This window comes from Pelodiscus sinensis, chromosome 5, assembly GCF_049634645.1.
Source record: "Pelodiscus sinensis isolate JC-2024 chromosome 5, ASM4963464v1, whole genome shotgun sequence".
NCBI classification, from domain to species: domain Eukaryota; kingdom Metazoa; phylum Chordata; order Testudines; family Trionychidae; genus Pelodiscus; species Pelodiscus sinensis.
Window position 1 is genome coordinate 101909574 of NC_134715.1, and position 23943 is coordinate 101933516.

The 23943-nt window shown below is 44.2% G+C and overlaps 2 protein-coding genes across 5 annotated transcripts in view; one reads left to right on the top strand and one right to left on the bottom strand.

The window, feature by feature from the left end:
- Positions 1 to 6825, bottom strand: part of PI4K2B (phosphatidylinositol 4-kinase type 2 beta) — a 46605-nt gene extending 39780 nt beyond the window's left edge. The window contains exon 1 of one of the 2 annotated variants that reach the window (XM_075930632.1): positions 6688 to 6825. In XM_075930632.1, coding sequence (XP_075786747.1) covers positions 6688 to 6736 — 49 coding nt within the window. In that variant the 5' untranslated portion in view covers positions 6737 to 6825. Of the gene's footprint in view, positions 1 to 348; positions 1038 to 6687 lie in introns of those variants that run through there. The other variant, XM_075930631.1, reaches the window with a different exon arrangement.
- Positions 6715 to 23943, top strand: part of SEPSECS (Sep (O-phosphoserine) tRNA:Sec (selenocysteine) tRNA synthase) — a 42045-nt gene continuing 24816 nt past the window's right edge. For 2 of the 3 annotated variants that reach the window (XR_012904351.1, XM_075930628.1), the window contains exons 1-5: positions 6715 to 6848; positions 17304 to 17458; positions 20949 to 21067; positions 21158 to 21316; positions 22693 to 22846. Coding sequence is in view for 2 of the 3 variants with exons in the window: in XM_075930628.1 (XP_075786743.1) it covers positions 6735 to 6848; positions 17304 to 17458; positions 20949 to 21067; positions 21158 to 21316; positions 22693 to 22846 (701 nt within the window). In the remaining variant the exon portion in view is untranslated. Of the gene's footprint in view, positions 6849 to 6868; positions 7151 to 17303; positions 17459 to 20948; positions 21068 to 21157; positions 21317 to 22692; positions 22847 to 23943 lie in introns of those variants that run through there. The other variant, XM_075930629.1, reaches the window with a different exon arrangement.

Here is a 23943-nt window from a genome sequence, read left to right on the forward strand (position 1 = left end):
AGGCAAAAGGAAGTAGAGCAAACTTGTTTTACACGATGTTAGGACAACCTGTCTGTGTGCGCATACACACAGGAGAATTGTGAGAAAACACACACACTCTCTCTCTCTCTCTCCCCCCCCCTTTTACGGCTCCTACCCTAACTAGCCAGCACCTCGAAATAAAAAAGAGAAAGTGAACTGGATAAATGCTAAGACAAGGGATCAACAACCCAAACAGGCATGAACTGAGGAACAGGGGGAGTGTTCCCCCCGTTCCCATTAGGGAATACAGAGTAAAAGCCGAGGGCATAGTGGTGGGGAGAACAGTCCACCGGGACGGGGGGTGCGTGCGGACAGGATTGCTTGTACCTGCAGCGATACGAGTCTCCCTGTCCCAGGAAGTCCCAGCTGTCCGGTTTCGGCGGGCGACAGATGCTCCCAGCAGCGGCTCTTCCTCTCCGTCCCCCTCCGAGTCTACATCCTCGTCCTCTTTCTCGAGCCCCGGGGCCCCACCGAGCCTCACGGCCCCGCCAGGAGCTGCCTTCACGCCACGGAGCCCCCGCTCGGGGGAGCCATCCTGCACCGCCGGTTCCGAAAGCAGCAACAGCCGCTCGTCGGGCTCCTCAGGGCCCGGCTCCGCCATTCCCCGCTCGGCGGGCTGGGCAAGATCCTGCGAGCCTCCGAGGGGCTCACACGCCGCCGGGGGGACGCATTGCGCAGGCAGCAACCGGGACTCAGGAACCTGACGGGGTCCGCGGCGCCACCTTTCGGCAATCCTCACTGCACATGCGTACCACGGCAGAAGCACATAGGCTACCTCGCGAGCCCTTAAAGGGCCAGTTACAGGAATATAGGGTGCAGTAGGGAAAGACTCGGCCGCGGAACCCCTCCCAACCTTGTCCCTTCAGCCTGAGCCTATCTAGGGAGAGACTCTATTCTTCAAACGGCAACTCCCGAGCGCACACACATCAGCAGGAAGTTCTGCGTTCCCAAGGGAGCTGCACGAGCAAGGGCCGATCCACGCACGGGGGTTCTCCGCCCTATCGCTGTTGGGAACGTGACAATACCTTTCTGTGCACATTTATTCTCTTGCTTCGAAAGTGAATTTTAGAGACAATGCATGAACTCCATCCCAGTAAGACAAAAATACATCCCCCCCCCCCAGCATACAAAAAAATACATCCAGGAAGATAGGGAGCAATCTACAGACCTGGGCTGTCTACATTTCGTGAAATGTAGACATGAAATTCCTACAAACAGCATCGACCTCTTGATGCAAAACAACACCCTAGAATCAAAGGTTTATTTTTTAAAAGTTTGTAGATTTCGTGGTGGGGAAGAAAATGTTCAATACTGTACATAAAATGATTGTAATTGATGTTATTGTCAGATGTCAATTTGCAGAGTCTGAGACAATAAATAAGTGTGAACTGTTTCACAAACACTTATTTAATTGCTGACTATTTCAACAGAAAAAACAACAACAGATAGAACCTTAGTAGCACCCTAAAGACCAACAAAACATGTTAATATCATGAGCTTTCATGGGCACAACCCATTTCTTCAGATGACAGAAACATTCCACTACAGTAGACTTCCGATAATCCGGCACCTTTGGGATCCAGGACGTGCCAGATTATCGGATATGTCAGAGTATCAGGAGGTACTCCGGCAGAGGGGCTGTGACAGGCCTAGGAGGGGGGTCGGCAGGGAACAGCATGGTGTGGGCCGAACCCTCCACCGTTTTGTAGGAAGGCAGGGGAACCCCCCCCGCCCCCCCGCGCAGCAGCCAGCAACAGGCCAGCTGGGGCTGCAAGTGGCAGCAGCAACTTGGGGAAGTGGCAGGGCAGAGCAGCTAGGGTTCTGCCAAGTTGGTCCCAGAGCGCCGCCCCTCACCTGAGCAGCGCTGCGGGACCAACCAGGCAGCACCCTAGCTGCTCTGCTCGCAGCTTCCCCAAGTCCGCCGCTCATCAGTTTCGGCAGCGACGGTCTTGGGGAAGCAGCACGGAGCAGAGCAGCTGGGGTTCTGCTGGGCACCGAGCACAGGGGTGAGGGGCGGTGCTGTGGGACCAACCGGGCAGCACCGTAGCTGCTCTGCACCATTTCCCCAAGTCCGCTGCTGGTCAGTTTCAGCAGTGGCAGCAGCATGTAGCAGCTCCCATTGTCCAGCTGGCTAGAGCACTTCCAGGTTCTAGTTGGTGCCGGACTATTGGGTGTGCCGGACAATTGGAGTTCTACTATATTTTGTTTTGTTCCTGAATCCCAAACTGTTCTCTCCTCTTGTTTCAGAAGGGTAACTGAGTTGGTGACTGCTGAGTTACAGACTAACCAATAAGTCAGGATCTACCGGTAGATTTTGGAGCCTCTGACAAGTGATCTTCACTGGTTTGACCAGAAATCTATCAAGCGCCGTCACTTCAGTTGCCCCTCCACCAACTGTCATGCTGCTCCTGCCCTCTGCCTTGGAGCCGCCCCCTTGGGAGCCTCCTGCTTGCTGTACAATGTATGGGCGGGAGAAGGGGCACTGATGTCAGACTAACACGGCTACATTTCTATCACTAACTCACTGGCATTCACCTTCCTTCCCCCCCTCCCACATCCCCCTTCTGTTCTGTAATGTGATTTGTCCTTTTCATGTGTGTTCATTTTTTTTTAATTGTATCCTTTGGTATATATGGTTGTGACTATTTTCTTTCATTATTTGATCTGAGGAAGTGGGTCTGGCCCACGAAAGCTCATCATCTAATAAACCATCTTGTTAGTCTTTAAAGTGCTACATTGTCCTGCATTTTGCTTCAGCTACCCCAGACTAACACGGCTACATTTCTATCACTGATGTCAGAGTGTCCTTCCTTCCCCTATCTCCACACTGTGTGTGTCTGTCATTTTCACAAACACACAATTTTTCTTCCCTCTCATCTCACAACCCAACACATATATGGATTGTTGTTACTCCTTTTACTGTTTGCAAAGTGGGTCATTTTGGGTTTATGACTGGTCTGCTCATTTAATCATTTTCATTTCTCTCTTACGCTTAAATGCAATTCTTTGATTAGTGAGTTCTAAAATGCCTAACCTGGTGTGGCTGGAGTCATTATCCCTGTGGTAATTGCTGCTCCTGAAAGGGGCTGCATGTCCCTGCATCTCCTGAGAGAGGCATTGCAGGGGCTCTCCACACACTGTCCTTGCCTGCAGACACCACTCCTGCAGCCCCCATTGATCAGTATTGAGAAACTGTGGCCAGTAGAAGCTGTGGGCTCAGTGTCTGTGGATGAGGGGCAGCACAAGATGCCATGGAGCTATTGCTGTACATGCCGTCTGCTTTCAGGAGTGGGGCAGGGCCAGGGTAGGAGTAAGCCTGCCTTAACCCCACTGCTTCACCACCCGAAAGCAGTCTCAGTTAAACAGTGTCCAGCCAGAGCCTGCTTCCTGAATCCTTATCCCAGCCCTGAACCTCCTCCTGTCCCCAACAATCTCCTGCTTCAGACATGAGTCTTCCGGTACCCAAACTCGTTCCCAGAGTTTGCGCCTTGAAACCCCTCCTGGATCCCAATTCCCCATCCTGAGATAAGACCGGAGCCCCTCCCACACTCCAAACCCTTGGCTCAAGACCAGAACCTGCGCCCCAACCCCCTATCCCAGCCTGGTGAAAATGAGTGAGGATGGTGGAGGAAGGGGGATGGAGTGACAGTGTGAGGCCTCGGAGAAAGGGTGGAGTGGGGGCAGGGCCTTAAAGAAGGGGTGGGAAGGAAGTGGGACAGGGTATTGGTTTGAGGTAGATCTTACATTGCACTTAAATTGAAAAAGTGATCTTGTTGTTAAAAAGGTTGGAGCCCACTGCTGTAACTGGAAAAAACTGGAACAACAACTATTAGTCTAGCACCTTAAAGACTAACAAAACATGTAAATGGTAACATGAGCTTTTGTGGATACAACCCACTTCTCTCCTCATTAACAGTGTAAGTAAGTCAATTCTCTATTCAACTAAAGTGAAGGATACTTGTTTGGTGGCAGCTTAACTGCTGGCCATGGACTTTGGAACCCCCTTGTGTATCATTTGCTTATATAGCTATTAATATCTATAATCTCGTAGAATTTGTTTACATGTTCATTACACTTTTTGTTTTTGCTGAAAATGAACATAAGACAAAGTTTATACCTAGTGTAAACAATTACATGGAGACAAAAGGTACCTGGCCTGATTTTACAGTGTTGCATACTCTGTGCAGAGTGGGTATAAAAAAGCTACCAAACCAGAATGGCAGAAAATTTCCACCCACTCTGTACAGTCAATAATCAGGTCTAATTCATCTTCACATACATAGGTGAGTTGTGGTAGCACGCAGGAGACATACAGGTCCCCTATACTGCCACCAACATTTTAATTGCTAAATGGGATGCCTCTACATGTTGTTCTCCCACATCTTTTCAGCACCCCCTTCCAGCTGGCACCAATCACTTCTGTCCACATAGAGGAGTTAACCATGAAACAGTATTAGCTCTCAATTATGTCCTGTAGCATTGGAGAGACAGAACCTCCTACAGAAGATTAACGATGTTAAATATCAAGTAATTTACTAGTTGACTAGTCGATGGAATTTCCATCGACTACTAGACAGGAACTTCTGCCATTGCATTTCAAAGCAGCAGTGCTACTGCAGCTCGGGTACATGCAGCGCCGCTGCTTTGAAGTACCCCCTCTTCCCACCCTTTGCTACCTCTATCTGACAGAGGCAGAAAGGGAGGGGAGGTGGTATCAGCTAGTTGACTCGACTATCCGATAAGCAAATGCTTATCGGATAGTGGACTACTCCTTAACATCCTTACAGAAGATCCCAACAAGTTTGGGATTTCTTTCTTCCAATAATGGAGGACAGTCTGAACAAGAAACATCTTTATATCTCACTTTCTAATCCCCATTTCATGAAAACGTTAATACTGTTTGGATTTTCTATTTATGTAATTGGAGTTCTATGGTTTGCTCATATATGCCTAACCTAAACAGCACCCACGCTCACACAATGATCAATGGTACAGGCCTCAAACACCTATAGTTTCTATAACATATCCATACTGATAAATTAAGTATATTTCAAATAGTATTTACAAGCTATTCTTATTGAATTCAAATTATTAGCTCATGTTTCTGGATTGTGTTTTTTAAAATGCTGAAAAGTTTGGATTATTTCAATTTTTTCATGTTTTTTCCATCAATTTGAATGTGAAGCCTGAAATATTTATGTTTCTTGCTGCCTGATTTATAATGTAACTCTTACAGTGCTGTCTGAGCCCTAAAACAAAGGAAATATAAAAGACGGTAAATACAAACAGAGGTAAGCCCCAGTCTAGCTTGTTCACATTCAGTGTTTTAGCTTTAGGTGGGCGCCCTCTTGTGCTACTTTTAAATAAAGATCAGCAACATAAATACATGTCCCTTATTTGTATGAAAACAAAATTAATCCAGTGTAGCACCATATTCCACATTTAACACAAATATTTTGATTATTGGGGAAAGCTCTTTTAGAATGGCTTTCTTCTATATTCGTCAGCCTGTTTGAGCAATGTATTAGCAGTAAACTGTGAGCCAACAATAATTCAAATACATTTACCCTTACTTCACCAACCACATCACAAATTAAGCTGATTAAAGCTACAGTTCAATAGGTTCAGAGAGGTCACAATGTAGGTTTCCCATGTAACCATATAAACATGAAACCTAGAGTGGAAAAACAGATAAGACTTCAAAAAGTAAGTTTTAAATAAGTAAGTTACATTTGCTCAAAAGTAAACAGCGTTATTAGCTCAGGGACCAATCAATCCTTTATTTCTTTTGCATAAAAATAAGCAGCAGAACATTCTGAACTAGAAAATGTTTTCCGGAGACAGATTGAAGTTACTCCTAAAATTCCAGCTCTCCTAACTCCTCTCTTTTCTTTTAATCCTTCCAACCTCCACCTGCCAGAATGAAAGCGCCCAGTACATTGCGCAGGCTCTCCTCCTGCTTATAAAGTCGGGCAGGACACAAACACCCAGCGAATTCTATATGTCCAATACTCAAAAACAGTGAAGGGCTGGCAAGCAATCCCCAGCCTGAAATATGTTCCTACTAACTGGTTCGTTATTTCAAATCAATTAACCACTTAAAATATCTGCTTCAGACTCAAACCGAAGAGTGACTAAATCTGATGAATAAAACTGCCCACCGCGACTGAGCGGACAGCTACAGAGACTAGAGATACTAAAGAGAGCGGAGCTGAACACGAATGATTCCAGCAGTTTTCACGTAACGCTACAGCCCTGTGCCCCGCCGCACGCGGCGCTCGGTCAGTCGGGCTGGACTCAGGCCAGGACGCGGCGTGGCGTGCAGCTGAGCTGGCCCTCGCGTTTCCGCGTGGGGCGGGCCCCGCCTCACCTCCGCATGGAGAACCTGGCTGCAGTCGGCGGTCTAAGGCGGTTGGGCTGCGTACAGGTCGGCTCAGCTGAGGAGGCGGCAGCAGCAGCGCCCTCGCGAGGCACGCGAATAGAACACTCGCCACGTCAGGAGAAGAGCGCTGCACCCTAAACCACCCCCAGAGGGCGCGGGAGAGGCCACGCGTTGCCCGCGCGCACGCGCACACGCTTTTGCTGAATTGAGCGAGTCGTTTCACGTGGTGTCGCGACCCTTGTTCGAGGGAGTTGCGCCTGCGCAGTGGCGGTAGGCGAACAAACCTGGGGTGCGAGCGTGTGTGTCGGTTTCTCCGCCCACGCCTTTCGACATGAACGTTGAGAATTTCGGAGCTAGCGAGAGGCTGGTGAACGCGGCCTACATGCGGCAGGGGGCGCAGGGTCGGCGCGCGCACGAGCTGCGCCTGCGGGCGTTGCTGGAGCAGGTAACGGTCGTTCCTATCCCGCGGCTCTGGGCGGGGTGAGAGCGCGCACCCTTCCTTTCCTCCCCGCGCACTGATTGGAGCTGTGGCAGCCGCGCCTCCCTGCTCGGGGCCGGGCCTTGGGAGGGAGCCCATCCAAAGCTCCCTGCGTCCCCGAGGAGAGCGTGTGGCACTGCTCTTTCCTTCCCTGAGCCACAGCCTGCCCCGCAGAGCATAGGAGCCCGGCCACGCGGTTGTACTGCACGAAACAAGCAGCCAGCTCTGCCCTAAAGACCCTGCAGGCTAAGTGTCGCTCCAGAAGACAGGTGGGCTTGGAAACTGGAGGAATCGATGCGATTATAAGCAACTTGGCGTAGTGCAGCAGCTGTGCAGCAGCTGCCTCGTCATTGCACTCAGCGCCTTTCACCTGTTCCTGTGTGATGTGTATGTGCCCCTTTGTAAAGAACATACAAGGCCTTAGGGAAGATGTATTGATTTTTGTGGCCGGAAGGAACCTTTGTATCCATCTAATCAGATCTGAAGAGACATGCTGGAAATATTGATATGTCTCCCCAAAATAACAAAGCACCTAATCTTGCTCCAGTATTGTGTATTTTGAACTTAACTCGTATATACCCCAGGCAAGTTAGAGGTTTGTCTTCCTGCTTCTTAGTATCAGAGGGGTAGCTGTGTTAGTCTGAATCTGCAAAAGCAGCGAGGAGTCCTGTGGCACCTCATAGACTAACTGAAGTGTTGGAGCATAAGCTTTCGTGGGCAAAGACCCACTTCAGTTAGTCTATAAAGTGCCACAGGACTCCTCGCCACTTTTGCTTCTTAGCAGAGAGCTTTGCTGGGGCCCTCCTATTACCATAGGCTTGTCTATGCTAGAGGAAGGCTGATCTAATTGCATTGCTCAGTGGTGTGAAAAATTCACTACCCTAAAACACCTAGTTAAACTAACAAGTCCCAATGTAGACACAGGTAGATCAACTGAAGAATTCCTCTGAGAGGTGTATTAATTACAGTGATAGAAGAAACTTTTCCATTGTGGTAGTTAGGTGGATGTAAGATGCTTTATATTGACGAAGCTGGGGAAATGTTTTCACTTAAAAGTGGATCCTACTGATGTGATATACCTCTACCTGCTGATTTAGTAATACCACCTCTCTCAGTGGCTTAAAATCACAGTGAATGTTATTAGGTCAAGGCAGTGTCAGTGCAAACACTGTGTTTCTTATGTCAGCTATTACTGGTCTCCAGGTACTGTCCCAAAATGCCCTCTGCTGACAGTACAATCACTATAAACACTCCTGGTGAGGAGGTGTACTGCCAATGTGTGCAAACACATGGGATGAATAACAGACCGACATAACTTTGTAGTGTAGATGTGGTCTAATGCTCCCCACTACAGCAATGCAGGTATGCTGCAGTAGCACTTCTAGTGTAGACTCACTTAATTTTTGCAAAATCTAGTATGACCACTTGAAACAAATTATACTTACAAGCAAGAGGTACGAAAGACAAATGGAATGCCCAATGCATATGTTTTAGACTAAAGTGCCATATGAAAAGTATAGCCTCTATCTGCTTCTCAGATTTTTATTGGTTTGTTGTCACTAGTTCCTACTTGAGGGCTCCCTATTTCAGACTAACCTTTTTTTTAAAAAAAAAAAATGGGTTTGATAAAATTGAAACACCATTTTGCTTTTAGCAGGTGAGCTCTGGGCTCAAGGAGGTTGGCCTGAGGCCCTATTCCTCCTGCTGGAGCCTGCTTCCCCCCCTGCCAGGCCTGCTGAGAGCCCTGAATAGGTGGCATTGCCTCCCTGCTTGAGGAGTGCACGCAGCAGGCTTGGAGGCTAGGATGTATGCCCTTGCCATCCCTGGAGAGAGGGTGGATAGCATGGCACTTCCCCCAGTGCCAGGTGCAGTGCGTGGCCACAGACCATCTCCCATTATCCTCAGCCAAGGTTTTGGCCTTGGAGGAGAAGAGCACTGAGGAGCTGGATGAGGGGCATGGTGTGGGTGAGGTCATGCAAAGCTGTTTGGGGTGGCTCAGCCTCTTCCAAGCATTTGATATCTGCTGTGGCCAGCCCCAAACTCTTGGAAACAAGAAGGAACTTTTTCTCCTCCCTTTCAGATCACTCACAGGCTACGTCTAGACTGGCATGATTTTCTGGAAATGCTTTTAACGGAGAAGTTTTCTGTTAAAAGTATTTTCGGAAAAGAGCGTCTAGATTGGCACGTACGCTTTTCCGCAAAAGCACTTTTTGTGGAAAAGCGTCTGTGGCCAATCTAGACGCGCTTTTGCGCAAAAAAGCCCCAATCGCCATTTTTGCAATCGGGGCTTTTTTGCGCTAAACAAGTCTCAACTGTCTAAACTGGCCCTTTTGCGCAAAAGGCACTTTTGCCCGAATGGGAGCAGCATAGTATTTCCGCAAAAAGCACTGATTTCTTACAGTAGGAAGTCAGTGCTTTTGCGGAAATTCAAGGGGCCAGTGTAGACAGCTGGCAAGTTTTTCTGGAAAAGTGGCTGATTTTCTGGAAAAACTGTCTAGTCTAGACACAGCCACAGTGACTGTAAAGATTGGGTCTTCCCTTCTACCCTTCTCCCATTTCTGAATTTTCTTGCTGCTATTGAGAGAGGTTCCCAAGAGGGACCTAAAATGAAGTTGAAATAGTGTCTCTCAAGTCCCTTCTCTCTGCTTATTCTGAATAACTCCAGTGAGCTTGCTGGTGCTCATGGCTTCCACAAGATTCAGCCTGATACATGGTTTGTGATAGTTACACTATTGTCCATAGGGTCTGAGAATCAATTGTGAAACTGACCAGAGCTTTTTAATTTAAATCTTGTGTTGCTTGGTGAAGTTGTGAGCCTCAGGTATACTCGGTAGATTAAAGGGCTTGTTTACAGATATGGATTAAGAAATAGGGCATCCTTTTATAGATGGAGTTTATCAGGGTCTGACAAGCCCTAAGGAAGACAGCACTTTGTCAGTTTATATTTGGCAGATTGCAACTATAAAATCTCTGCTTTTAGTAGGTAGGTCGGGTTGGACCATAATATTTGCAGTGTTGCCACTCCACAAATTTTAGTAAATTGTCACACGCTGCACATTTCTACTATACTAAGGGAGGTGGTGTGGGATCTGGGAAGGGAGTTTGGGTGCAAGAGGAGATTCTGACCTGGGTAAGAGATTGGGATGCATGCTCTGTCCATGAAGTGCTTACCACAGGTGGCTCTCAGCCAGTGGTGCAGCAGGTCTCAGGCAGGCTGCCTGCATGCCACGGTCCCAAACACCTTCCAGAAGCAGCTGGCTGCTGCTAGCATCTCACTGTGCACCGCTTAGGAAAGAGGGGGGCAGTTGGTCTCGTCTCATATCTGTTTGTGACCCACACCCACAAGTACCTCCCCTTCATCTCCTATTGGTAGTTTACTGGGTCAGTTTCCAATTGTGCAACTCGTCACCATTCCATGCAGGTTTTTTTGTGAAGTTCTTAGCCTGACAGGACGAAAACAAATCATAGAGGGCTGACGAGGAGCATGAAGTCAACGTCCCATAATGTGTGTTCTCCAGGCCATAATTTGATCTGCATCCCATAATTTTTGTGCCTTCTTTTCAAAATTACACAAACCTGTGTGTGACACCTTCTGTGACGGATCTCCCTCCCCCATGCTTTCTGAAATGGACTTATGGACATAAATGGGCATAACTCACAGGTGCTTTGAGCAAATTACTTCATGTAACTTATTAATCTTCATGTCTTAATCTGCTGAATCTGTTTATCTTATTTTGGTGTATGTATCATTCTTGTGTGTATAATTAGAGGAATACTTTATGATTTTAAATGTGTACATGGAAAGCCATAAGGGTGATTTCAGTGCTGGGAGACCTCAGTGTCTGGGCAATCATATGTCTTTTGTCTTTAAGTCTTAGCTGTGGTTGGTAGGTACTGACTATGTGACTCCCCATGCAATAATAGGGTAATCTTTAAAAACAATAGGAACATAGAAGTGTTTGGTCTTTTCACACCCAAGGGTGGGAACCACAGACCCCAGGGAAAAGGAGACTTCCCTGGTCTGGAAGGCTTGGCTGGGAAGGAAACAGTTTTAGGGTGAGTTTGTAATAAGTTTTTACTGAAGTTTTAGTGTAGCAGTAGCTAAGCGTTTTCTGTTATTTTGAGTTTGTAATCTACTTTGCTTTGCCTGTTTTCACTTATTACTACTTAAATCCTACTGCTTATACTGAATAAAATCACTTGTATACTCTATCAAGCCCAGTGTAAATAATTATTATCTGGGGAACAATCAGTGTGTACATTTCCCCCTTTCATTGTTAAAGGGGACTTACCTAAATAATTCATTTGTGGTTCTGATCCCATTTGGGGAGTGGTATTGCAGGAAGCTGAGCCCTAAACTGCACTCTCTTTGAATCAGTGCTCCCCCTGCTTGTCAGGGGGAGCACTGCTCTGAGCTTGGAGCTTTGGCTGGGGGAGACCAGCAGAGCTGGCCTAGCAGGACCAGGTGGTGAGAAGCCCCAGAGAGCAGGAAGGTGAGTGGCAGTGGCCTTCTCAGCACTCTGGGAAGCACCCTGTGACCTCATCCTGTCACGCCCTTCTTGTTGTCCGCCATCTCTGACAGAAGCATGGAATCTGTGCATCTCTGAATTCTTGTCATAAGTATGACAAGCACAGGACATGTGATTCTGCAGTATTTTCAGAGCTGCAAGAGGAGCCATAGGGAACATGGACTCCTGGGAAGCTAGATTGCTGTAGGACATAGAAGCAATTCAAGATTGTTGGTGGTGCATGGTGCAGCTGGAAATGAAGTGTTGGTTTGGGGCCTGAGAAATACTGACAAGTGCGATTGCATTGTTATGGAAGGATGGTGTGATGAACAGGAGCTGCAGAACTTTGGGATGCACAAGGTCATGTCCCTGGATCTGTGTGCTGAGCTCTCTCAGCCTTCCAATATAAGTATGCCAAAATGAGAGCTGCAGTGATAGTTGAGGAGTAGCAATTGCACTGTGAAAATTTGAAATGCCAGAAATGAGTTTGAAGTTGGGAAATCCACCACAGGGGCTGTTGTCATGCAAGTGTACAGGTGCATTAATCCACATCTTGCTATGCATGACTGACTCTGCAGTGTGCAGGATATAGTGAAATATTTTGCAGCAGTGGGGTCCTCAAACTGTGGTGGGACAAAAGATTGCACACACGTTCTTATTTTTAGCACCAGACTACCTTGCCACAGAGTATATTGACAGAAAGGGCTACTTTTCAAGTTGATGGCTCACTGAGAATGCTTTACTGATATCAGTAGGACGAAAAACAACAAATGGTCTGGTAGCAGTTTATAGACTAACAAAACATGTAGATGGTATCATGAGCTTTCAATGCTCATGATACCATCTACATGTTTTGTTAGTCTATAAAGTGCTACCAGACCATTTGCTTTTTTTTTCTGTAACTGACTAACTCGGCTTCCCCCTGAAGCTTCTGACATCAGTAGGTTGGTCAGGGAAGGCACAGGACTGTTAAGAAAGCTGCAGGGACTTTATTTCACAACTGGCAATTATCACTGGGAATTTTGAAATGCCAGTAATGATCCTAAGTGATCCAGCCTACACGTTGCTCCCATGGCTCATGAAGCTTTTCACTGGACATCTTGACAGCACCAAAGAAGGCTTCAACTACAAGCCTAGCAAGTGCAGAATGACAGTTGAATGTTCCTTTGGTTGTCTGAAGGACCACTAGCATTATTTACTTATACATTTGGGCCTCAGGGAGAAAAATAGCCCAATGGTTAAAACTGCCTGCTGTGTCCTGTATAATATCTATAAAACAAAGGAGGGGAAGTTTCCATCGGGGTGGGGGGCAGAAGTGAAGCAGTTATCTGCCGAGTTTGAATAGCCAGCTACAGGGCTATTAGAGCTGCTCAACATAGACCTGTATGGCTTAGAAAGACTTTGAAAGAACATGTTAAGAGTGAGCCACAGTAGCATGTGTTGCTATAGTGTTTTCTATCTAGCTTTGCTCATTTGCAGTCCCCGAATGAATCTTGCAGTAATTACTATGTGCGTAACAACATAACGTTGTCAATGCACCTGTTAATATTGTTTGTGAATGATGATATAGGTTCTGAGACATAGTAAATAATGGGGAATTGGTTGCTCTCACACCTGCTCAGTACCAGATACCATATTTATTCTCTGAACTAATAAATATTAATTTTATTCCAAAAATAGAATTTCATTCTGTAACAAGAAACAAACAATTTAAAAAAATATTTAAAATGTAAGAAAACAAAACTTATGAAGTAAAACAGTTACTTCCATTTCAGATATACATTGCATTCAGAAACCAACTGTGGCTTTCACAGATAAGAATGTATAAAGCTGTGATTTCCTTTACTGTCTCCTCAGGTAAAGCGGTAAGGGTACTATGCTGACCCCTGATGTCACATGAAATGTTGAAGGAGAGTATAGGTCGATCTCTGTGGCCTGCAGAGGGAAGTAAGCACAAGATTGTTGAAACTTCAGATGCACCAGAGTTGGCAGCATCTGTTTTGCTGTCCGAGAAGTGCAAGCATTTTCTGTTTCATTTCCCTCTTTTCTTGTGTCTTTCTCCCCTCCACACTGCCTGCAAGAGTGATCATCCAGGCCCTTGCTAGTTCTCTAAAGCTGTGCTTGCTTGCAAGATCTCCTGAAACATGTCATCCCAAGTCCTCTTCTTTCTCCTTATCTGGCTCAGGCATTCTGTGAAGGCAGAGAAAGGCTGCAATGGCATCAGCTGCATGTACAACATACAGAGATTCCATTGTCAGTGTATTCATTATGGAAATCAAAACATAAGATGCCGAACTCACTCCTCGTGTTCCCCAGAAGTTGTAAGCAATAGATTCTCACTTCTGCTTGGGATTGATTGAGCACAACACCTGTCACAGCCACCAGCCCATAGTGAATATGGTCCTTCAGGAGTTGAGGAATAGCTTGCTTGCATTATTCCTGTAGTAGAATGCAGTGGAACTGAATACTGCCACCAGTCTGCATAGGTGGTGGTGATTTTAGCCAGTATCTCATTCCTGAGGATAACAGAAGCAGAGAGGGCACAGCTGCTGCTGGTGTCCTTTTGCTGCCCAAGCCCACATGCTGTTAGCCTGTGTACTCTGATGGTGCCTGCTGAAATAATCACTGAGTGGCATGCAAAAGTGTCCTACCATGGTGAAAGAAATAAGACAGTCCTTCCCAGAAACCTTTGGTTGAGGATTTCAGAGTACCTCCATGAAAGTGTCATCCAGGTCTGTAATTAATGAGACATCCTGGTGCTTAGTAATAAACTGCTTCATGTAGCTCCCTCTGCCTAACTCCAGAGAGGAGTGAAAAGCAGATAGCAACTCCGCATCTCTTGGTTGCTTCATTGCCTCTTCTAGCACAAGGGGAAAAGAGTGAATCAACAGATGAGTCCTCTATTTTGCAGGTTCCGTCTCTGTAATTTCAAAACAAACTGCATACTTGCAGAGGTTCCTTCCCCTGCATCAGGCTCACCTATTCTCAACTGTCAGGAATGACTGGACTTGCCGTACAACTGGATTTCCTGGTATTCTATATCCAACATTTGTTGTCTTCTTCCTTGTCTGTTTTTCTCCTGCTCGCTGTTCTTGGCATGGGTCTGTGACTTGGACTTCTTGGGAGAACCCACAGGGTTGGTAGTGGTGGTTGTGGTGTTTCGGGTATATAGCTCTTTGTAAAAATGGTAGATCTTCTGCTTGGTACAGGATCATTGGCTTTTGTGGCCTTCTGCTATGCCTGTCACAGCTCTTTGGCATTCATGTGGTATTGCTGATTATTTCTCATAGATGTCCACATTTCTACCGCTGGATTGAAGCTAGGGATGTAAGCGACTAGTTGATTACCCGATAAGCATATGCTTATTGGATAGACGAAGAGTGACTCAAGTAGTCATTCCCTCCCCTCCCCCACCACTTCCTGCCTCTATCAGAGAGAGGCAGCAAGGGGGAGAGCAGGAGGTGGCTTAGAAGACGGTTCCCCCCTCCCCCCCCCCCCCCCAGCAGCATCTTGGGAGCAAGGAGAGGGCAAAAGTGTAATGGGGGATGGGCACGAGCCAGGAATCAACTGATTGTCAGTCAGCTCGTGCCCAGTCCCAGATGCTGGGCTTCTGCTTTTTAAATGTATTAAGTGCTTCCAGGAATCAACTGTCCCATCTCTCTTCTGGTCCCCTCCTCTCCTCCCTCCCCCATCCCCCGCACCTTTGCTTTTTAAAGGTATTAAGAGCCTGGAGGCTTTTAATACATTTAAAAGTCAGAGCCTTAGCAGGGTTAGCTCCCAGGCCTGGAGCTAACCCCACTGCAGCTGTGTAGTTTCCCCACCTTACTGACTAATCGAGTAGTCAATGGAAATTCCATCGACTACTCAAATAGCTGATTACCTGTAATTTAACATTCTTAACTGGACCTCCTGGGCCTGTATGGAGAAAATGCTGTGCATGCGTAGCTCCAATGTCTCCTGTTTTTTCCAGGCGGGAGTATATCTGGAATGTGTAGCTGGCATAGTCAGCTGGACAGTTACACTCAACAGCATAGTACTAGTGGTGCTTTTCAGGCTGGGCCACAGGAAAAGGAATTTCAGAATTTTGCAGATTTTTAAAGAGGGAGTGGAGGACTTCCTGTTTACCTGATATCTGGGCAGCAGAGTTCACAATGGTCACTAGAACAGTCAGTTTGGGGTGTTGTAGGACAGTTGCAGGAGGTCAGTCGTAGTCTACATAAGTAATGACTAAATGTCATGTCTTACACTTTCATGATATCAACCTGATAACATTGACCATGACTTTGTTGTTTGGATAGGTAGGGGTATTAAATCATCATAGCAGGGCTCTTATTAGTAGGAGCCAAATTAAGTGAAGACATATCCACAGCTAGGTTGATACATGCTGCCTTTTGTCAACCTACCATGTAGTGTAGACCAAGCCTTAAAAGAAAGATTAGGTTCTGCAAAAATTAATGGCTTTGGCCCCATATTTGCCAGTGAAAACTCTCCATCTGCCATGGCAAATTATTTGAATGAATTTTTCAAGCCCTGTACATTACATAACATGCTATGAAGTATTCTTTATAATTGAAATGAAATTACTCTTGTACAATATATGGTATAAGTATGTGTTATGACTCATTACTCTTGATTTTGATTAGTTTCAGAATATTACAGAATAAAAATAATCATTAGAATTGAGTGTCCCTATTGAATATTGAGGTGCCACCCTTATTCTTTCCTCATGTGTACAGACCTAATTTTTTGACCAGTTAAATGGACACTATCATTTGTCTATGTTTTTTCCCTACTATTGTGACAAATAAGATTATTGAAGGAGATTAGGGGAAGATAGTTTCCCTTTTAATGTTTAAAAACATACTGAATAAAGAAAATAGGTGTTACATCAATATTTGTTGCAGTGTAGTAATGCTTGTGTCTTAAGAGTGCTTTTCATCTGAGGATCTGTAAGCACTTTATAAAGGTGAATATACTACACAAAGAACATCTGGTAGCAGATTTTTAGTCAGTCTGACTGTTTACCCTGCATAAGGACCCAGTTTCCCTTGCTTTAGTGTGTGTGTGTGTGTGTGTGTGTGTGTGTGTGTGTGTGTGTGTGTGTGTGTGTGTGTGTGTGTGTGTGTGTGTGTGTGTGTGGTTTTTTTAACAGTAACAAAGCAGAGGAAAAAATACATAGGAAAACATTATTAGTTTCTTTACTCTGTTACCCTAGTCGTCTTTTACTTGATCTTTTTCATGTCTCGTAATTGGTATTATTGTCCTAATGAACTAGAACTGCATGTAGTACACCAAGCATCTTGTATATCCTTCATAGGGCATAAGAAACTTACTAACTGCTGTTTGATCCTCCTGTTTATGCATCCTAAAATGCTATACTTTGAGACATGCATCTTAAATGTTTTCTTTCTGGAACATTAATATTAAATTGCAGTGAATACAGGAGTTATTAATAAAAGCTCTGCATGGATACAAATGTCTACTCCTTGGGAGTCGACCCCATAGTAGAGCCCTCCGAGATACAAATATCTATCTCTTGGGAGTACACCCGCTTACAGATCTGTGGGTCTCAGTGCCTAGCTGTAGATAAATAGAGCCCTGGGGCCGTAGGGCTCTACTCACAAGTGTCTCTTAGGAGTAGAACCCTACAGATCCCGATGTCTATCCACAGACATTTGTATCCATGTAGGGCTCTATCTATTAATTGACTTTTATTATTAAATGTTTCAATTTTATATACAAGGAAGATGAGACTACAAGATTTCTTTAATGCTTTGAATATGCTCAGTGCACTAAAGAAGATACTAAAATTAATAAAGAAATCTACTTAAATCTTTTTAATTATCAGCGTCTAGGCAGTATTTTATTATTATTATTATTATTATTATTATTATTATTATAATTGCTTTTGAAGGGCAAGTGTCCTGAAGATGGATGGGATGAAAGCACCATTGAACTCTTTCTCCATGAGCTTGCTATTATGGACAGCAATAATTTTCTGGGCAACTGTGGTGTGGGTGAGAGGGAAGGAAGAGTGGCATCAGGACTGGTTGCCCGGAGGCATTACAGGTAAGTCTGGCACAATTTTCATTCTACTCTTTTATTATTAATGATTAAAATAAGCCATTTACAACATGTTTTGTTATCAAAGTTTGAAAATAGCAGAAAATCAAAATTTCATTTCAGACAATTACATCAGTTTCATTAGCAAAGTTTTATAAAAGTTTTTTTTTTTTGTTAGCATCATCTCCTCTTTTACTGTGTTCACACAATTTTGCTCTTAAGGAAATTGTGATTGTTAGAAATGCAAAATTTTGATTTGGTTAAATGACAAAGCAAGGAGAAGAAACTTCCCTCGTTAAAAAATAACTTCTGTGTTTCTTGTCCTTTAAAGTTCAGTTTATAGAGTACAGCATTAACTCATTTGTATATTGCTTAAAAAATTTCTTTTAAATATGTTGTAACTAATTAGAAAAGATCCCTGGCATCCTAATATTGGCATATTGATTACAGGCAGTCCCCGGGTTACATACAAGATAGGGACTGTAGGTTTGTTCTTAAATTGAATCTGTATGTAAGTCGGAACTGGCGTCCAGATTCAGCCACTGCTGAAACTGACCGCCAGTTCTGACTTACATACAAATTCAACTTAAGAACCCCAAGCGTCCCCAAGTCAGCTGCTGCTGAAACTGACCAGCGCTGACTACAGGAAGCCCGAGGCAGAGTTGCTCTGCCCCGGGCTTCCTGGAATCAGCCGCTGATCAGTTTCAGCAGCGGCTGACTTGGGGACGCCTGGGGCAGAGCAGCTGGGGTGCTGCTGGGTTGCTCCAGTAGCACCGCTCCTCGGCGCTACTGGACCAACCCAGCAGCACCCCAGCTGCTCTGCCCCAGGCGTCCCCAAGTCAGCCGCTGCTGAAACTGACCAGCAGCGGCTGAATCAGGATGCCTGGGGCAGAGCAGCTGGGTGCTGCCGGGTTGGTCCAGTAGTGCCCAGAGCGGCGCTGCGGGACCAACCGGCAGCGCCCCAGCTGCTCTGCCCCAGGATCCACAACAAAAGCCTGGTCTGCTGCGGGGGGGCACACTTTGCTCTGGCAAAGCCTCAGAGGCGCGGGAACCCGCCGGGGCTGTGGCTTTGCTCCCGGTGCCCCTGGTCTGCTGGAGATGGTCCCCAGCAGACCAGGGGCACCGGGAGCAGCTTTTCTCGCCCCGGAGGTCGAGGTGGCGGGACCGCTGCCTGCAAGCTCCGGGGCGAGAAGGCCCCGTTCGTAAGTGCGGATCCGACGTAAGTCGGGGACTGCCTGTATTGTAATTATTTACTCATGACAGAGATTAATTGACATGACCATAAACCAAGTCACTTAATATTGATTACTTCAAAGGAGGGAGAGTTATGGGACAGGAGGGCTTTTAATAGTTTGAAGGCCTGAGTCTTGTGAGATTTGATGGCTGCTTTGAATATTGAATTTTTGAGACATTGTGGATATTGCTTTATCTAGTTCCACTGGTTTGGGTTGCTAGCTTATGCCAATTATTTGTGTTCTATTGTTATGTCATGTGTAATGTCAGCAGAATAAAATTTACTGGAATCCCCATCTCTGAAGAGTTGGCAGGAGGACATATTGGAGACCAGTATTCTAGTAAATTTCACTTTCACAAAATAAGCTGAGTTTGTCCAATCCAATTTTATAATGAGACTTCCAAATAAAACCAAGGAACTAAATTCCTTTTTGCGGTTGCAACTAGATATAGTATTTTCCCGCACTATTACTTCTAAATTGAAGTTCTTTAAATTTATTGCATGATCATAGGAAACCAGCAATTTTCAAAAGCCTCTGCAGTTCTTGAGGAAGAATAGTTCTAATGGAGAGCAAACCTGGAGGTATCATGGCTATCTTTTCGCCCATTCCATCCTCAATTCGGTAGTCAGTCTCTGGTTTGATTGAGCTATGAGATATGGGGCATCTCAGAGCTTCTTTCTCCTTCCAAAAAGTGCTGCTACTTGGCTTCCCTAAAAGAGTGTGGTAGTCTAGGAGCTAAATATATTGCAGGTGACAGAGCAGAGGATGTCACTTAACTGCTGCTGAGCTGGGACAGCTCTGTCGCCTTATGTGCCACTTGATTCCTACTAGCTTCAGTAATGGGAGAGAGAAGGAATTTTGCTAAGACGGGGTGGGGAACCTAAGGCCCGGGGACTAGATGCGGTCTCCAGCTTGCCTGGATCTGGCTCCCAGGGCTAAGGGTTCCACCCCTCAGTACTGGGGAGCCTGCACTGGCACTGCAGTCCCCACTGACCCTCTCCTGACTGATTTTTCTATAGGTCAGTGGCCTCTAACCCAAAAAAGGTTCCCCATCCCTGTACTAACAAGTTCTTTGTTCCATCCCCATTCTCCTGCCAATTAAATAAAAGACTTGGGGAAACATCAGGCAGTGGTTTAAGAGTAATCTTTTTTTTTTTCCTCAGCCATATTAAACACAAAACAAATGGGCTGAGAGAGCACATTATGTAGAGATCCAGACGAGGAAAGAGAAATAAGGAACATATAGACTGAGAAGGGTGATCTGTTGAGGGCATAGCAGGGGAGCACAGCATTTTTGTAACTGTAAAGTGAGGGTTACAAGCAAACTTCTTTCATGGTCAAACCAATTAAGTATTCCTGTCTTTACACTGTAAGTGGGAGAAAAAAGCTTAAGATATAAAACCATTCTAAAAGTGCTCTGTTACCTTTTCAGCAAGCAGATGCATATGGCTATATTTCTCACTGTACCCAAGACAAAAATGGTATTAAAATAATCAGCAGGTGAATGCTGTTGCTGAGCTTTCTTATGCAGCTGCTGCATTTCACCAGTGGGTGAAGTTATTTCTGTAAGTGTGTAATTCATAGAGTTATGTGATCCTTCAAGCCTGAAATGTGCTAAATAATATTCCATTTTTATACATGTAATTTGAGTAGTGCCAGGAAGATGCAAGAATGCAAAGAAAGATAGGACTCCATAGATTGAGTAGGAGGAGATCGTAAAATGCGGAGTGGGTAGAAACAAGATGTGGAGGGAAACAGAGCATGTATTATTATAAATGCTTTAAAATTTATTTTTAACGAAGCATATGAAACCACTTATTTACAGTTGTGAAATGTTTATCAGACACACCATCTGTAAAATCCCGTGGATCTATATTATATTGTATAATACAGTACTACTTTTTTATTCTTCAAAAATAGGGCTGCTGTGTGTGCAAAGTGTCATTTGTAGCATAATCTGAGGGACATAGAGCACTGCTGACATTTCATATCCCTTTCTTCCAGGAAGTCTACCTGGTAAATAAATAAATCACTATTATAGTCCTTGTCTGTTACTGTTTTAATAAGCTGTTATTTTTTATGTCTTTATTGTACAGAAGTGAAATATTTCAGTCAGCTTCATGTTAATATTATAATTATCTGATTTCTAGTGTCGCATCGGATAAGACATTTTGTAAAACCAGATGCTCTTCAAAAAACAAGAAATACCGCTATAAGACTTGAAAAATTCTTAATATATATTTTCAACTTCTTTTGTTAAGGTTAATCCACGGAATTGGAAGGTCAGGTGATATTTCTGCTGTGCAGCCTAAAGCTGCTGGTTCTAGCCTTTTGAACAAGCTTACTAATTCAATAGTTTTGGACATTCTAAAACTGGCTGGTAGGTGTGAACCTGATATTTTTCTTATGGGGTGTATATGTCAGTTAAAAATTACTTAATGCTACTACCTGATTTGTTTTTTACATACAGGTGTCCGGACAGTGACCAGTTGCTTTGTGGTTCCTATGGCAACTGGCATGAGTCTAACACTGTGTTTCTTAACATTGCGGCACAAGAGACCAAAGGCAAAGTATATTATTTGGCCACGCATAGACCAGAAATCCTGCTTTAAATCTATGATAACTGCAGGTAAGGGGAAGAAGGTGCATTTACCATACAGTGTAGCATTCTAACTACACAGGCTTAAAACTGACTGAGCTGTTCGAAACTTCAGTGATTTACATAAGATGGATGTCACCGAAACAATGAAAGTATTGGATATCTAGGTATTAGCAATTAGGGTAAATGACTGTATCTATCTCAGCAGTCTGAAACCAGTTTAGGACAACAGTGACAAAGTCGTTGAAATATGATGGTTTGTCTAGTCCATGTTCTTGTGGACAGGGTTCACTTCATCCATTCCAACATTGCAGAGCTCACGCATGTTGTTAGTCCAAGAAGGGAAGATGTTGATGCTTCCATTGCAGAGTGGAAATTCAAGAATTTAGCATGATCAACTCGATCTTACATCCTTAGAATTCAGTGGAAAAATTCTGAATGATTGCAATGGGGTCAGGCTTTATGAGAGTTCAGTATAAACTTCTTTGCATAGATGGAAATTAATATGTGAAATGGATTGCTAAACTGGCAACTTGGTATGGATGGAATTTAAATAATTTATAATTAATTTTAAAAAATACAAATTCTATGACTTCCTTCCATAATAGAAAATAACGTTTTAATTCTCATTTTGCATGTAGATAGTTGTTTAAATTACTTTTTTCTTCCGCAAATACTATACTGCTCCCGCTCGGGAAAAAGCCCTCTTGCGCAAATGCTTTTTGCGCAAGAGGGCCAGTGTAGACAGCTAAAAACTGTTTTGCGCAAAAAAGCCCCAAAGGCAAAAATGGCGATCGGGGCTTTCTTGCGCAAAACGGCATCTAGATTGGCACAGATGCTTTTCTGCGAAAAGTGGTTTTGCGCAAAAGCGTCCATGCCAATCTAGATGCTCCTTTCCGCAAATGCTTTTAACAGAAAAACTTTTCCGTTAAAAGCATTTGCGGAAAATCATGCCAGTCTAGATGTAGCCTAGAAGTTTGGAACCTTGAAAGGAAGTCCTTTTGTCTGATTTCCTTTTAACTGTCTGTCTTGTCCTGAATATTTAAAAAAGTAATCTCTTCTCTCTGAATGTATCTGTTTTATTAAGGGAGATTTCATTGAAGTTGTTGCTACTATGTTGTTCAATTTGCAAAGGGCACTAGCTCCTACCTAGCCCAAGATCTCCAGAGAGTAGTGGGCACCAGTGAAGTTGTCTGTTACATTAACTATATAACAAAATCATTTATGCACCAGCGTTTTTAATGTTTCCAAGCCTATGAAAGTAGTCTCTTACCAGAACAAATGAGTAGAAATAGAAAATTGTCTGAAATTAAGTCAGAGCCAAAAAGCATGCATCTAGCCTGAAGATATAGATGTGTACAATTACTGCTTAATACACACTGTCTTATTTTTGTTGGCTGGGTTAGGTTTTGAGCCAGTGGTGATAGAGAATGTATTAGAAGGTGATGAGCTGCGCACAGACATAAAGGCGGTGGAGGCTAAAATCCAGGATCTTGGGGCTGAAAATGTTCTCTGTGTTCATTCTACTACATCTTGCTTTGCTCCCAGGGTACCTGAAAGGTAAATAATCCTCATGTAATGCATGATAGCTATTACCAAGGTTTTAATAACCTTCACGTTTATGCTCATTGTCCTAAAATTTCTTAATTACACCAATAGTTCATGAAGCTGAATAGATTCCACAGTTAAAGTTTACTTCTAGTTTATTCCTGGAGGTCAGGGAGCAGGAGGATGGAAACAGTGCTCCTGCAGAACAGCATATCAAGAGAAGCAGAAAAGGAGGGACAGGAAATAGGGCAGATCTTCTTTTTCTTACTTGGCTGAGCATAATACTTTGTTATTGCTTTTGGTGATATAAATGTAATTGTAGCCAGCAGTTTTTCTGTGATTCCACAGAAGTGGGTAACAGTGATCTTCTGTGGAATCATAATGGAGCTGCCCTACTAAGTTACAAGTCACATTTTCAGTTGTCTGTTCTGCTGTCTCCTTTAGTCCACTATTCACAGATGACTTTTTCTCATTTGTCACTTTTGGATAGCCCAAGTTATGGTGTTTGTCCACTTTGCAAATGCCGCTGTAAATACATTAATGTAGCTGTAGCATTGCAATTCCGAAATGTAGATATACTGCATTGATATAAAAAGGAATTCGTTCTGGTTTAGCTTATCTTGGTTTGAGCACTTACTGGCTGATCTCATGATGCTGGCTCTTTGTTCCCAGCTGTTAAATCACTTTCAAATAAGCTTAACATACATTACATTCTTTCCTAATATTACATTTCCATGTAAAGTTATTGCTGTAATTGCCACAGAGATGTTACTCAATCACTACTGACAAGGGAGATGAACCACACAATCAAGTATGGTAGATAATGCAGTCTTTGAGACACTATATTAAGATGTGGTCTGCACTATGAAATCTTTGAAAACTCCAATTCTGGAAACTAGAAATTGGATTGAGTTGGCTAAATGCACTTAGTATTAGGAGACAAATTTTCAGGCTGAGATGGTGGTAATTACTTAGAAAACCTGCTTTTGTGAATGTAAATAGTGTCTGTAATATGGAAATACATGATAAACCCCAAATACTAAGTTTTGCCAGCATGCAGTTGTATATTTGAGGGCTCATTTGTGTTCTCAGTAAAATTTGTTTAAAGT